Raw genomic sequence first — 15,050 nt, forward strand, 5'->3', positions numbered from 1 at the left:
CCGACACTCCATTCAGCAGGGTGTGGGGAAACACCACAGTTTACATGAACTCACAAGCAAAGACCACTCATCTTCTTAGGGGAAAGGAGTTGGTTTATGAGAAAGATGATGAACTTGATTTTAAATAGGTTACTTTTGAGGCACCTTGTGAAAACCATAGGATGTTCATCTAGTAGCATCGTAGCTTTGGAACTCAGCAGAAGGTACAGAATAGAGATTCTGGGGGAAAAATCATTTGTGTCTAAATTGTAGTTGACATTATGGGTGTTGATAACATTATTCAGTGGAAGATTACAGACTAAGAGCGAAAGTTTTGAGCCAAACCTTGGGCAATGTCAACGTGTTAGAACAGCTACATGAAAAGAAGTCAGAGACTGCAAAAGTAAAAGTTTAGCTAGTGATTAGAACTAAGGACGTCCTCAGAACCTGTGAATATGTTGCCTTATAAAGCAGAAGGACTTTGTAGTAGTGACTATGTTAAGGTTCTTGAGATGGGAAGATTATCCTGAATTATGTGGGTGGGTCCAATGTGATTACAAGTGTCCTTATAAGAAGGAGGCAGTAGAATTAGAATCAGAGATGAGATGTGACAATGGAAGCAGAAATTGGAATGATGAGAGCTTTGAAATGGAGGAAGGGGCCACAAGCTGAGGAATGCAGTTGGCCTCTAGAAGCTGGGAAAGGCTAGAGAACAGATTCTCCCCCTAGAGGCTGCAACTCTGCTGGCATGCTGATTTTAACCCATAAGACCCATTTCAGAGGACTGATTCTCAAATCTGTCAGATAACAAATTTGTGTTGTTTTAAGCTACTAGGATGGCAGTAATTTGTTGCCATCACTACAGGAATAGAGATGTCAAGACAAGGAAGGAGAGAGTTTGTCAAGTATAAGGGAGGGATTGAATCAACAAAGGATTGAACCAGGGTCAGCTGAGTTTAGCAATATTCAGGTCATTCGTGGTCGCCTTGCTAACTACAGAGGGGAGAAAGGGGGGTTAAGTCAGATTGCAGTAGCTTGGAGAATGAATAAGTGATGAGATAAAGGACACAGAAGCGTGGCTATGAGATTTTTCTGTGAAGAGGAAAGATAAGCTGTTTCTGGGTGACATGGTTTTGAGACTTGGTGTTGTCTTAATTATGAGTGAGCCTATTTATATGACAAAAGGGAATATCTGGGGAGCAGAGAGAAGCTTAAAGTTCAGAAGGAATGAATGATTGAAGAGAGTAAGATCACTGAGAACAAGAGAGGAAACGAGATCCAAAGCACTACTGAAAGGATGGTTCTTCATTCCTTTCACTCAAACTGGAAATAAAGGATGAATGCAGACAGACAAGTTGATGAAGAATTCTGGATGGTCTCGTTCAGTGTTTCTGATGATCTTAAGAGCTAAAGTTCATCTTCTGAGAGTTAGGAGGCAAGTGCTGAAATAAAAGAATATGACCGAAAAAGTTCAGAAAAAGTGTTCAAGGAATAGGGAAAAGGGTTTCTGGACATCTTTAAGGTACAGTCGTGACTTTTTAATGGCACAAGTATACACAACTGTGACTTTCTCCATCAGCCATCAACAGCCGGAGTGAGAGTGCAGGAAGTTAAATAGTTGGAAATTTGGTGTTTAATTTTGGCATTTGTGCAATGGGGCAAGGTGGCACAAGTCTTGGAGGTAACTGTGGGATTGATTGAATTAATGGTTTGAGTTGATGGACTGTTGAGTCTGAAATGGATAGGAAAGGAAGTGATGAAAGGAGAAAGATGGTGACGATGCCAGAGAAAATGGAAGGTTCCAGAAACTGGAGGTCTCGAAGAGATACATACACTGGGAGAGATACAGTGAGAGAAGTGGAAGTATGGAAGTTGTGGTCAAGGGATACAACGTTAAGGCTGAACATTTCAGAGGAGGGACAGTTTGTATTTTGACAAGGATAATATTGCAGACTGGAGCTTAGGTGGCTAAAATGCAGTGGCCTTGAAGTTCTTTGTTATTTTGCCTTTTTTAAAATGATTTTTTAAAATTTTGTTTTATCTTCTTTATGGCTACGTTGGGTCTTCATTGCTGTGCACGGGCTTTCTCTAGTTTTGGCGAGCAGGGGCTACTCTTTGTTGAGATGTGTGGGCTTCTCATAGCAGTGGCTTCTCTTGTTGCAGAGCACTGGCTCTAGGCTTCAGTAGCTGCAGCACGTGGACTCAGTAGTTGTGGCACACACGCTTAGTTGCTCCACGGCATGTGGAATCTTCTCAGACCAGAGATCGAACCCATGTCCCCTGCAGTGGCAGGCAGATTCCTAACCACTGTACCACCAGGGAAGTCCCTAAGTTCTATGAAGTCAGTAAGGTTAAATAGCTATGAAGTGTGTAGGATTCAATCCTGGATTTTAAAGTTTCCCAGAATAAGGTAGAAAAGTAACCAAGAGATTGGTAGAACAAGGAAAGTAACATATTTGCATAACGTAAATTTCGATGTCATTGTATACAAATAAAGAGTAAAGTTTTCAAAGTTTCAGTGTAATTTAAAAAATCCTAACTTTCTTCATACTCACCCCAGGAATGTAGTTCCTGGGGGTGAAAAAATGAGAAGTTCTCACTGAGATGTCCACGTGAGTGGTGATGTCTGGGAGGTATAAGCAAGGTTTAAAGTGCAGAATATCTAGTTTAAAAGGGAACTTGAAGTTCCAGAGGGCACCATGGAAGCATAGCATTGTGAGGGTAGCATTGAGAATTAGGAGAGCAGAGAAGGTTGCATGTTGTACAGTTGGGATGAAATGAGTGAGATATTAGAAGGTGTTCGCATTTGAAGCTCTCATGAAAGAAGAGGGAAGTGAAAACTGTGGTGGAACTGACTGGTCTCAAGATTCGAAATGGATTTCTGATGTAAGGATGTTTTCATGTCATAGCCAAGAATGCACTGCAAGTCAAGACAAGCTAGCTTACGTTCGCTGTAGTTTCAACACTTCTCTGTGCTGTTAGCTCACTGTATCACATGCCACATATCAGGCAGCCAGTAGCTATTTATTAAATGAATACATAAATCAATGAATGTTCCAAAGAGAAAACTATTGACAGGTTGTTTGGGGCTCAGGAAAACTCAATCTGAAAAGGAAATAGTGCCGCGACAAATGCTGAATTACAGTGGAAGCAACTGACACATACTGTAATGAGGGTCTTTCAAAGTTGACCGAGGCATGGCTGGGAGAGAGACATCACTATATATTCCTGAGTCCCACGCAAGGGAATGGTGATCAAATGGGCTTTGAAGCTCTGCAAAATTCTGTCTTGCATGGAGTCATAAGGTCAATGTAAGCAATGTAGACACATTCAGTTTACTAGAGAGGACTGAATACCCAATGAGAGAGGCTCTTAGCTTCCGCCAACTTCCAAAAAGCGTTTGAAGTGATTTATGGAATTTTCTTCCATGTAATAGGAGAATAAACATAAAGTAGAAAGCAAGACAAATGAATGAGTAAATAACTGTAGGAAAATAGAGACCAAAAGGGAAGTTAAAACTTAGATATACAAGTGACTATATAATTACAATTGGAAAAACTCTGAAATAGCTGCTGCATTAAAACTTGCACAAGGAAGTTGCTGTATAACAAAGGGAGATCAACTCAATTATGGGTGAGGCCTTAGAGGGCCAGGACAGGGAAAGCGGGAGGGAGCTGCGGGAAGGAGGGGATATGGGGATATATGTATAAATACAGCTGATTCACTTTGGTGTAACTCAAAAGCTGGTACAAAAGTGTAAAGCAATTATATTCCAATACAGAGCTTAAAAACAAACTTGCACAAGGAAAGCATTTAGGAATAAAAGAACCATTTTGAAGAATGTAACAGAATTAGACTGCTAGACTAAAGAGAAAATGAGTCTCCGGCAATACATTTAGTTAAGACCTCTGGCAGCAACCATATTGAGAAACACTTGGTGTTACTTTTTTTTTTTTTTTGATAGGAGGAATAAGAGAAATCATATACATTTGTCTAGAGAAACAAATTTTTTCTGGCAGGAAATATTGTAAGTCCTGTTGCATAAAGGAAAATAAGTGACATGGTAGACGTATCAAAGATACAGAACAATTCATCTTATGACTCTTATCATAAATACATAGACCATAATATTAAATCCTAAACCCATGAGCTCAAGGTCATAGAAAGGTCATGAGGAACAGAAGAACAAAGATTACATGATCTAAGTACTTCATTTTTAAATAACCAAATTTAATGAAGAGCAAGAACTTGGAGATTCTAGATGAATGGGTGCCTTCCTTCTTCGGGCTCAAACATCAAATGCTCTGTTATCACTATGGCTTCCCATATGACCAGTGTAATCTACTGCTGAGTTCTAAATACAGTTTATAGCTTCTAAGCACAAATACATTTTCCTCCCTTGTGTTGCGTAGGATTACTCCATGGCTGTGTGTTCTTTATATACGGCAGGTGCACTTTGGAAGATGGCTGATAGAAGGGAGTCCTTACGTGGTGCTCTTTGACATAGGCTATTCAGCTTGGAACCTGGACAAGTGGAAAGGTGACCTCTGGGAAGCATGCAATGTTGGCATCCCTTATCACGACCAGGAAGCCAACGATATGTTGATATTTGGATCCTTAACTGCCTGGTTCTTGAAAGAGGTACCGTTTACTGTATGGTCGTACAACAGAGGAGAAGCACAGTTGTTCTCTGTGCCCAGCAATGATCCTCCGATCTTTAAGCTAATTTTGAGATAATGCCATTATTAATTCTCCTAATACATTTCAAAGGAATCTGAGAAAATGTTCAGCCTTCCTGTAACTAAATACCAGCCTTTGGAAAAGGGTGATAGTAATTCTTATTAATATTTATCTCATGTCAGGTTTAACTACAATGATGTGGATAAAACACCCAATTATATTCCCAGTTACATAGATAATATTCAATATATATGCAAGGAAAAATAGTATACATCATGCACTATGTGCGTGAGTTCTAGCATCATGGGAGTAGCAAATGGCTTGAAATATTTGATTTTGTTTATGCGTGCATGCTTGTGTGACTTCAGTGGCTCTTAGATCTTTTAATCATTTGCTAAAGGCTGAAGTGATCTCAGCAGTTGCTAAGGAGTCCACAGCAGTGAAATATTCCGTAGATGTAAAAAGAATCAAGAGCATTGGAAATCAGTCCTTGTTAAATGAGCCAATGCTGTACTCAATTCCTGAAAGCATGGCAGTAGGATTTCTTCACATTCCTTGCATTAACTCAAGATAATTATGCCGTACTTAAAAATTGGAAAATGAAGGAAGAGCATTCCCAGAAAAGTGGGACTGTGGTCTAAAGACAATCACAGAGCTGTATGTTGGGTGTGTGTCCCCTTGACCAGTATAATTTCTTTCTGATGAAATGAGTCCAACAGCCATAAAGGGCTGCCTTGAGGTGAAGGGGAAGTGAAGCGGCAGTCCTATTGCTTTGTCTTGGTGACAGAATAGAAGAGTGAGGGTACTGACAGGTTCTGGCCTAATGACAGATGCAGGCTTGTTTAGCATCAGTTGCTAAAACCAATTCTTCCTCTGCAAACTGGCCTAGGGCTGAGGCCAGCCTCCACCAGCACCTGAGCATGTGTTAATGTCACGCCTCCCAGGTGATTCTGATGTATCTGAAGTATGAGAACCACTACCTTAGGTTAACTCTCCAGACTTTCCAATTTTCTGTACAGGCTTCTTGAACACAGGTGTTTTGTATTATCAGTGCTACTCCCTCATTAGGGAAACGGACAGTCATTAAGGGGAGTAGATATAAATATTAATTTTTTGTAAGGATGGAACAAAGTAAATTTTTTTATTGAAGCAACTGATTTACAATATTGTGTTATTTTCAGGTGTATAGCAAAGTGATTCAGTTATATATATATTTTTTTCATCATAGGTTATTGTAAGATACTACTATAGTTCCCTGTGCTATACAGTAAATCCTTATTGTTTATCTATTTTGTATATGGTAGTGTGTACCTGTTAATTCCATGTTCCTCATTTATCCTTCCTTCCAACCCTTTGGTAGCCATCAGTTTGTTTTCTATGTCTGTGAGTTTTGTAAATAAATTCATTTGTACTATTTTTTAGATTCCATATATGTGATGTCATATAATATTTGTCTTTCTTTGTCTGACTTATTTCACTTCGTATGATATTTTCTAGGTCCATCCATGTTGCTGCAAATGGAAATATTTAATTCTTTTCTATGGCTGAGTAATATTCCATTGTATATGTATACCACATCTTCTTTATCCATTCATCTGTTGATGGACATTTAGGTTGCTTCCATGTCTTGGCTATTGTAAATAGTGCTGCTGTGAACATTGAGGTGCATGTATCTTTTTGAATTAAGGTTTTCTCTGGATATATGCCCAGGAGTGGGATTGCTGGATCATATGGTAGCTATATTTTTAGTGAAACAAAGTAACTTTAAGGCTAAGAAACTGGTGCCCTGCATAGTGTTAAAGTTAGACCTTGAAGTAGACCTGGATCCTCAGTGTGTTATTAAATTTCTATTTGATTCTAAGCAAGTTATTAATCTCTTTCTCCCTAGTTCCATATTCTTAAAATAATAATATATCCGTTAAAATGTTTTTGGCTTCAAGGAACAGAAAGTCTAGATAAGACTGACTTAAAACATGAAGTCATTTATTGTTTATTAAAAAGAAGCTTGTAAGAGGGTGGTCCCGATTCAGTTACCCAGTGAATCTTCAAGGATAATGTTGCTATTATTCATTCATCCATTCAATGAATATTTATTGAGTGCCTACTGTGCATTTATTCTAGGAGTCCCCTCTGTGGATACAAAAATAAATCTGATCCGTATTAAAAGAGAGGATTATGCCATAAACGCATATGGCCATGCTTTATGAACATGCAGCTAAATTCTATAAAACCCTTATACTTGCTAAGTCTGCACGCTTTATCTTTACATCCCTTTCAGTTGTGCTAAAATTTTCAGGCATGATAACTTTCCTTATGCTGTGGACCATGAGCAAGATCAAACTTCACCACCAACTTTTCTAAAAGCTTCTTTTCTGGCATAGGTGACAGATCATGACAATGGGAAACATGTCATTGTCCAGTTCCATGAATGGCAGGCCGGGACTGGACTGATCCTTTCTCGAGCTCGGAAACTTCCCATCGCTACAGTGTTTACCACCCATGCCACCCTGCTTGGGAGGTATCTCTGTGCAGCAAACATCGATTTCTACAACCATCTTGATAAGGTAATTAGTCCTTCCACCTTCCCCCCTCACCACCTTTCTTTCCTATTCTTAAAGCTGAAGGATGGGAAGTATTGATCTTCACCTTTCAGCTGTCATCCAGATGACAGAAATGCCCTTTTAACCAATCAATATTCATGACAAAGCCTCCCCTGAGGGGACCGAGAGCTCGTCTAGTTTAACTTTGTTCAGAGTGCAGTAGAATGTAGAGCAGGGAGGCCGGATGCCTGTCCGCTTTGGAGCAATAGACCCAAGATCCAAAGGGGTCTGGTGGGAATCAGACACCATGGATGTGAGGTTGGGCTGATGTCTACTCTAAAGCTGGGGAAGTGGTGTGAGGATCCTGGATCCGTACACAGATCTGAGTGGCAGGTACACGGCAGGGATTCTAGCCATCAACTTGTACTGTGAGCCTCACTTCCTCCATCCTTCAAGTGAACGAAGGTCAGATTTCTGCTGTAACTCTGCAGTGAGTGGAGTTTTGCGGGGTCCAGTAAGACAGAGTTATCAAAAACCAGGATGGGAATCCTTGGTGACCAAACAGTTGGGTTTGCTTATTTTAGAGGATTGCCCTATTCTATGACCCAAAGTCATTCAGTTTTGACTTCTTTCTTCTATTTTCCATCAGTTCAGATTAATAAAAGTATGTCTTTCATATCATCCTGTTGATAATAGTGATGAAGCATTTGAGTACCGTATAAAGTCAGGAGTTTTGCAGATTTGGTATCTATGTTGCCAATCAAGTTGATTTAGCATTTTGGGGTTCTGTTTCACCATCAGGAACATTAGGAAGTTGGAAAGTTGACGTCTAAAGACTCCCCCAGTTTAAAAAAGTTCTAGAATTCTATGATACAGAATGTGTGCCTGTGTGAGTGTGCGTATGTTTGTGTGTGTTTGTAACACATGAATGATACTACTCTGATAATGAAAGCAGAAAGTTATACTACCATCTCAGAGACATTTTGAGTGCAGAAAAGTTCTTTTGAACAAACTTTAACATTTGCAAAGCAACAAATGGTCCTAAGGAGAGCTTGCCTATAAAAAAATTCAGCTGAACCTGAAGGTCAAATTGTAAATGTTAGATGTATATTTAAAGCAAAGTCACCAAGCAATTCAGAAAGTTGGGAGAGCAAGAAGATTCCCTAATGGTAGACTAATAAGGGCAAACCAGTGATCTGTGATAAACTCAACCACTGTTTCCTGGAGAAGACCAGACTCTGATTTTTGTGAAAGAGAAAATATTACAGAGGCATACCGAATATTTCAAGCATATCAAATATTTCACTTCAGAATACTGAAGAGCATTGTATGTAACAACTGTAAAAACAACTAATGATATTCATCAGATTTTATTCATTGTTTTTAAGGAACAAAACAATTATAATATGCAGTTATATAGTATAACTTTATCCTTTCAATAAAAGGTCAGTGTTTATATCACACTATCTCCAAGTATGATTATATATCAACCTCTCACTTGTAGGTAAGCCTAGTCAGGTAATCATTTTCTATAGCAGCCCTTCCAATGCTCACAGTAGGTTTGGAATTTGGGTAAAATAGAAAAACACCAGATTATATACATGAAAAGTTGTTAAAAGTTCAAAATAAGGAATGAGTCATAATTTAGTCTGCGATGCAGGACTCATAGTCACTTTCAGTGAGTTCTGACTCAGGCAAATAAACACAGGGGGGAAATGAGAACAAGGATAAAAGCATTCACCTTTTATAAAAGCAGAAAGATCAGAACTATTTTACTCAAACACATTAACTGAGAACATTTTTGTTAACAGCCAATTCATAAGGACCTTGATGTTTGTTTATGTTTTGGGAAAATTTATTAGTTAAAATAACATTGCAACTATTTTCAGCCAGCATATGAATTTTCTGAGACTCTCCAAGATGTTTCCAGATTCAGTCCAGCCATTGGTCAGTTATCGCCTCAACTATAATGGCTAGCTATACAATGCTTAAAAAAAAAAAAAGGGCATTAGTTTTCTTCTTATGGCCTCTCTTTTCTCCATAGCAACAGGATTTCCTGGGTGGGAGTGTGAGGACAAGGCTGTTTGGAATTAGAAAATGGTGAAGGAGGAAGGAAAAAAAATTAGAAAATGGTGAAGGAATCTGTAGACAATTGTTTGGTGGATTTTAATTCTTTCCTCTAACCTAGTTTTGAGTTAGTTCACTTCAATTATCGCCAGGGGATTGCCAGGACTCTGCTAGCCTCCCCGTATCTTGCACACTTGGTTTACTCACTTAGAAATTCTATTTTCTCATCTTTAAATATTCAAATGTTACATGCTACCCCTATATGAAATCTTACTATTCTCTACAATAACAACAACACTCTACTAAATAATAACAATAGCTGAAGTTATTGAGCCCTTTCCATATACCAGGCACTTTTCTAAACATTTGATATGTTAGGTCATTTAATTTTCCCCAAACTCAATGAGATAGGAAACCTTTCATTCCAGAGTTATTTTTCTTAAACATAGGCTATATTTTTACCATACCACCAAATGAGCCCTTTCAGCGCTTGTCATTGTATTCTGGACAAAGGCTGAGTTTCTAGCTTTGTCTTCAGGGACTTCTGGCATCTGGTCCGATTAGCAGGATGTCTCCTTATTATGTGTCCTACATTCTACACCCAATGCTACAGTCATATCAGATGTCCTGCTATTTTCCTCACATGCCATTTGACTTTATGTACTTGTTCTTTGAGTAGCTAAATTTTTCAGTCCAAAATAACCTTTCCTCAAATTAAACTTTCATGCCTCAGTCCAAATGCCATTTTATTTATTTAATCAACTTGGAGATGCAATTATTAATAAGTCACATGTCTTGCCCTTGAAAATATTAAAATCTAGATGTGATATTGACATTATGAACACTTCTTAGCATGAGATACTTTTCCCTCTCCTCAGCCAGGATGAATCAGACCCTCTCTGATCTTATACCTTGCTTACCTTGCTCAGACACTTCCTCATTTCTGCCTAGTTTTACCTGCTTTCTCACTAATTCATGAGCTCTTTGAAAGCCACAGAAATCCGTAAATTACTAAACAAATGTATGTTGAACGAGAGATTTGGTCGAATGAATATCAGCCATATAGAGCTTTGAAGAAAATGTCTGTTGATCTAAGGATGCCATAGAGAGCCTTGACTCAGACGTTTTCAGAGAGATGGTTGCGAATATAACAGTCAGGAAAGATTGCTGTAATAACAGAGAAGTAGAACAGAGATGTTTTTACAAATTACTAAAATACCTAACACTGGGCTATACATATTCTACTGTTACATTCATTTTATTGCTTAATCTCTAACAAAATTTCACCCTCAGTTGAAACGAATAACCCTCCTGCCCTTTAGTTTTATGTTACCTGTATGTCCTTTATGTTACCTTGTATGCTTAGCTTGGAACACACTTTTCTTTCTTATTGATTCGGAAGTAATATTCTGATCTTTGTCTTTGTGTTTCCCACAGCACCTTTTACAGTGTCTTTCTGTTAAACATGCAAAAACAGGTAAATTTGAAACTGATGGAATAACCCTTGTCCTTTGGGGGCCTCAGTTTTCTCTTTAATAAAATATAGGATTTATATATAAAAAAAAGAAAGAATGCTCTAGCAATGTCCCTGTTGTAATCTCTAGAATCATCTAATGAGTCCTTTTTAGTACATTCCTCTACATGACACAGTCATTATTGGGACTGCTTTGTTGATTGAGCTGGGATCTACTTGATATAAAAGCAGGCAAGAGCCCACGTGTGGAGTTAGACTGATTTGGGATCAATTTGGGCTTTGCTAAGACACTAATAGGAATGTGACCTTGGGCTAGTTTCTTGACCTCTAGAAGTATCAATTTCCCCCTCCATAAATTGAAGGCAAAATACGTGTCTCGGTGGTTGATGAGAATGAAATACTAGCATGCTTAGGAGGGTGTCTGATGCATATGTTGAGCTTCCAATAATTTTTATTATAAAAAGTACCCTGCTAATATAATACCAGAATTTTATATACTTTTTTCTCATAGACACTGGTAGCTTCACATGCAGCCATAGGCGACATAGCATTCAGTAACTAAGCAAAATGGCAAAAGCCCACAACTGTAGCCAACTATGTAAGGCATTATTGGGGGTTTGGCTTTTTTTTTAAAGTTAAGAGACCCAGAATCATGGAAGACTGCACAATCTAACATAGCATCTAATTAAAGTAACTGTACACTCCTTGAAATTTCACTGTGATGGGAGCTCTACAGCATGAAAAATCATTTGTCTTTTCTCTTTGTAAGGTCTCCTTTCAGTGAATAGGAAGGATAATAATTATCCTTACTTTCAGTATCAAGTTTAATGTCAGCTTTGTTTCACTGCTTATGGAAAAAAACACGATAAAAACCTTGGGGAAAGGAATTAGCTCAATATTTATAAAATAAGTAAAAGGATAATTAAAGTGCCAAAAAAATCAAGAGCTCTCTATGATTATAGCAAAGGGGAAATATTATTTATGTAGGGGGCTAAATGGCAGTTTTGAAGCACAGGTGAAGTAAACAGCACATTTTGTAGGCATAAGTAGCTATGCATTTTTGTAGTGGGTTTGATAAAAATTTATCATTACTTTTATTATGGTCATAAAATTTCATATAGCCTTGAGGGAAAACAATATGAGAAATATGTGATTATGTTTTGCTCGTGTAGAAGGATCGGTGTAAGCAAATGTGTATATGTGTGAGTGTGTTTTGTTTTGTTTTCACAGTTTAACATAGACAAGGAGGCTGGGGAAAGGCAGATTTATCACCGGTACTGCATGGAGCGTGCCTCTGTCCACTGTGCTCACGTGTTCACCACAGTTTCTGAAATAACAGCCATAGAGGCAGAGCACATGCTGAAGAGAAAGCCTGGTAATTATTATCCCTGAGTTTGTCACCGATCTATGAGAATTTTGTTTTAAAGAAAAATGTGTAAAATAATAGTAAGAGGAAAAATTGCATTCACTATTACCACTCAAATCTTTATACATATTTTAATTCTCATTTTCAGTAGCTTTGTTGAACACTAAGCTATATCTGGAACATCCTAGTGTACAATCCATGCTTGTTGAATAGTCTATACTTAAAACGCCCTGGTTCTAAACTGGGTCGTCGTAATATTAGACTTCCTGTGTGTAAGCAAGCTGAGTTGACTCTTCTACTTTAAGAAAAGTCCAGAAAACATCAGAGGTGTGTGTGAGACGACCCCAGTCCTACATCTTAGAATATTGCCTCAGTAGTCCTGTTTAGTAGAAACCTGTTGTTTTACTTCTCCCAAGATTTTCTTGCAAGTTTTTTTGAGAACTATCCCCAGACTCATCCAGAGGTTGCAATGCCAAGGCATGTTCACAAAACATGATACTGTCACCTGGCCACAGCTGATTGGTTGAGAGGTAGACACCTGACATAAACTGCACCAATCAGAATGCTCTCATAAGAAGGAGCCTAAACAGGTGAGTCTGTTTGAATGCAGTCTTGTATAGCAGAAATGTCAGCTTGGAAGCTGTTGGCAGTGTCCATTTTCCTATTATGCTGCATGAGATGCAAAGAAAGTTAAACTACAGTGAAGTACAATAAGAAGCAGAAACAGATTGAGAGAGAAAGACATGTAGATTCTCCGTGGTGATTTAGACCATGATTTAAACTAATTCTCAAGGCCCAGCTAAATCTTTGCCATCAGAAACTCCAGCATCCTATTAACAATTTCCTTTTTATAATACTTAAGCCACTGTTAGTGAGCTTCTCTTCCTTGCAACCAAACAGTCCTAATTAATATATCCTCCTTGTTTAATTCCTGTGGCCTTGTCTCTAGTTGTTTTTCTTTCAGATGTCAGTTGAACAACTAGAGAAAGCATTTCAAAGTTCTAGATAATTAAAAAAGAAGAATCCAAGTGATTTGAATAGTGACAGCCTCAAGATCTTATGCTATTCTTTTTTCTTTCCAAGGGTTCTCTTAGATTCACTTGGGTTCTCACTCTCGTGTCTCTCACAGGAGTTTGCTTCCTCAATATGCTCACTTGTTTCTTGGATCTTCCTTTTTGCCCTGTCTTCAGTGCTTATAAAAATGCTTTTTTTTTTTTTCCTATTCTAAAATAAAAATTTCTCTTGAAGCCACTACTATGTCAGATGTCTATATAATCTTATCCTTCCTCTTGCTGCCAAATGTTTTAGAAAAATAATCCATAGTTCTTCCATTTACTTACAGCCCCTTCAACTCTAATTTCCAACCTCCAACAGTTGGTCTAAAATTGCTTTTTCAAAGATCACCAAGTTCAGAATGCTGTAATTTTCTTTGTGTTCTTTGACACTCCTTAGCATTGAAAGGTAGCAGATACCTCTATCTGCCCTTTTCATAACATTACACATTCTAAGTTTTCTCAAATATGATTCTTTTCTAGCATCTCTAATAGTTTCTCTACTATCTTCTGTCTTTTAAAAGATATTCTCCAAGATCAGATATTCTCCAAGATCAGATTCTGGATCCTGCTTTATCTATATACTATTTTCTTAACTTCTCGTTTTCTTAAGATTGCTGCAGGATAGTGGTGAAAACTGTGGACTTGTTGCCAAACTGCCTGAATTCAATATCAAAAATGAGTGTGTTGAATATATGTTACTGGCTGTACGACACTGTGAAAGTTGCATAAGCTCTCTTGGCCCTAATTACATAGTGGAGATGATAATGCTATCTCTTATCTAGAATTATTACAGTGATTAAAGGAGTTACTGCACAAGAGGAACTCAGATCAGTGCCTGGTCCATTGTAAAGGTTCAGAAAATGACAATGATTATAATTTTGTATGGACCAGGCTTTTCCCAGGCTCTCATTTCTATTTCTGCTAACTTCACCTGGAGCTTCTACTAGAACTATAAATCCCATAATCTACTCCATTTCTGACTAGTAATAGAATCACCTGGTGGCTCTGATAGAAACTGTGAAATCCCTGATGGTTTGTGACTCAAGAAGGTTCACAGACTTTTAGTGGATTATTAAACACAAAATCTCTCTCAAGAGCATTCTGGGGGAAAAAAAAGCATCACATAGCATATCATGACTTTGTATTTTCTAGTTTTTTTTGAAGTCTTCCCCAATTAAAAGTGGGGACACAGCTCCAGAGCAAGAGACAAACTTTGGCTGGATCAAAAGCTTATATGGGGCCAGATATTTTTAATAATATTATCATATACTAACTGGCAGAGACCTACTTATCACATTATTATGCTTTGACCATAAATTCCACTCAAAATAATTTCTGATGTTGAAAAGATATTTTTTAAATATTGGAGAGAAGACATTATAAATTTACTAATTACAAATATGCAATTGAATACATCTGCTTTGAAACTTGAAAATATTGTACATCAAAATGATTGCCCTCATGGACTATACATTGAAAAGATTTTATTCTATGTTGAAGCAAAAAACTCCCAAATGAAAGATTTCCAATTGAAGAATGCCAATACCCCTGGCAGCTCATGCATTCCCACATTTATTATAAAATCACTTATTGTCCTCCTTTTACCTGAAGTTTGGTAACTTGGATTTGTGAAAAACTCTAAGGTACAGTTCTATTCAGAACCCATCTGATTTTGTTCAGAGACGGAAGCTTTACAAAGAGAATCAATGTCCCTGTAAGACTATTTTGACTTTGTTGTAGAACTTTACCATCTGTCCAAACTTCACATTTTGGATATTTCTTAGGAAATGTAGGGTTTGTGATGTCATCTTAAAGAGGTGTCATATAAATGAACTAAATCTGATGTTATAATGTCAACAGAACAAACTACACTAGCCAGTGAGTGATTT

General features: G+C 37.8%; 1 protein-coding gene across 1 annotated transcript in view; it reads left to right on the top strand.

Moving 5' to 3' along the window:
- The window catches only part of GYS2 (glycogen synthase 2), a 59,310-nt gene that overhangs the window by 11,328 nt on the left and 32,932 nt on the right, over positions 1-15,050 (top strand). The window contains exons 3-5 of the mRNA XM_057702075.1: positions 4,429-4,620; positions 7,041-7,223; positions 11,971-12,115. Of these exons, the coding sequence (XP_057558058.1) occupies positions 4,429-4,620; positions 7,041-7,223; positions 11,971-12,115 (520 nt within the window). The remainder of the gene's footprint in view (positions 1-4,428; positions 4,621-7,040; positions 7,224-11,970; positions 12,116-15,050) is intronic.

Source organism: Hippopotamus amphibius, chromosome 12 (assembly GCF_030028045.1).
Source record: "Hippopotamus amphibius kiboko isolate mHipAmp2 chromosome 12, mHipAmp2.hap2, whole genome shotgun sequence".
NCBI classification, from domain to species: Eukaryota; Metazoa; Chordata; class Mammalia; order Artiodactyla; family Hippopotamidae; genus Hippopotamus; species Hippopotamus amphibius.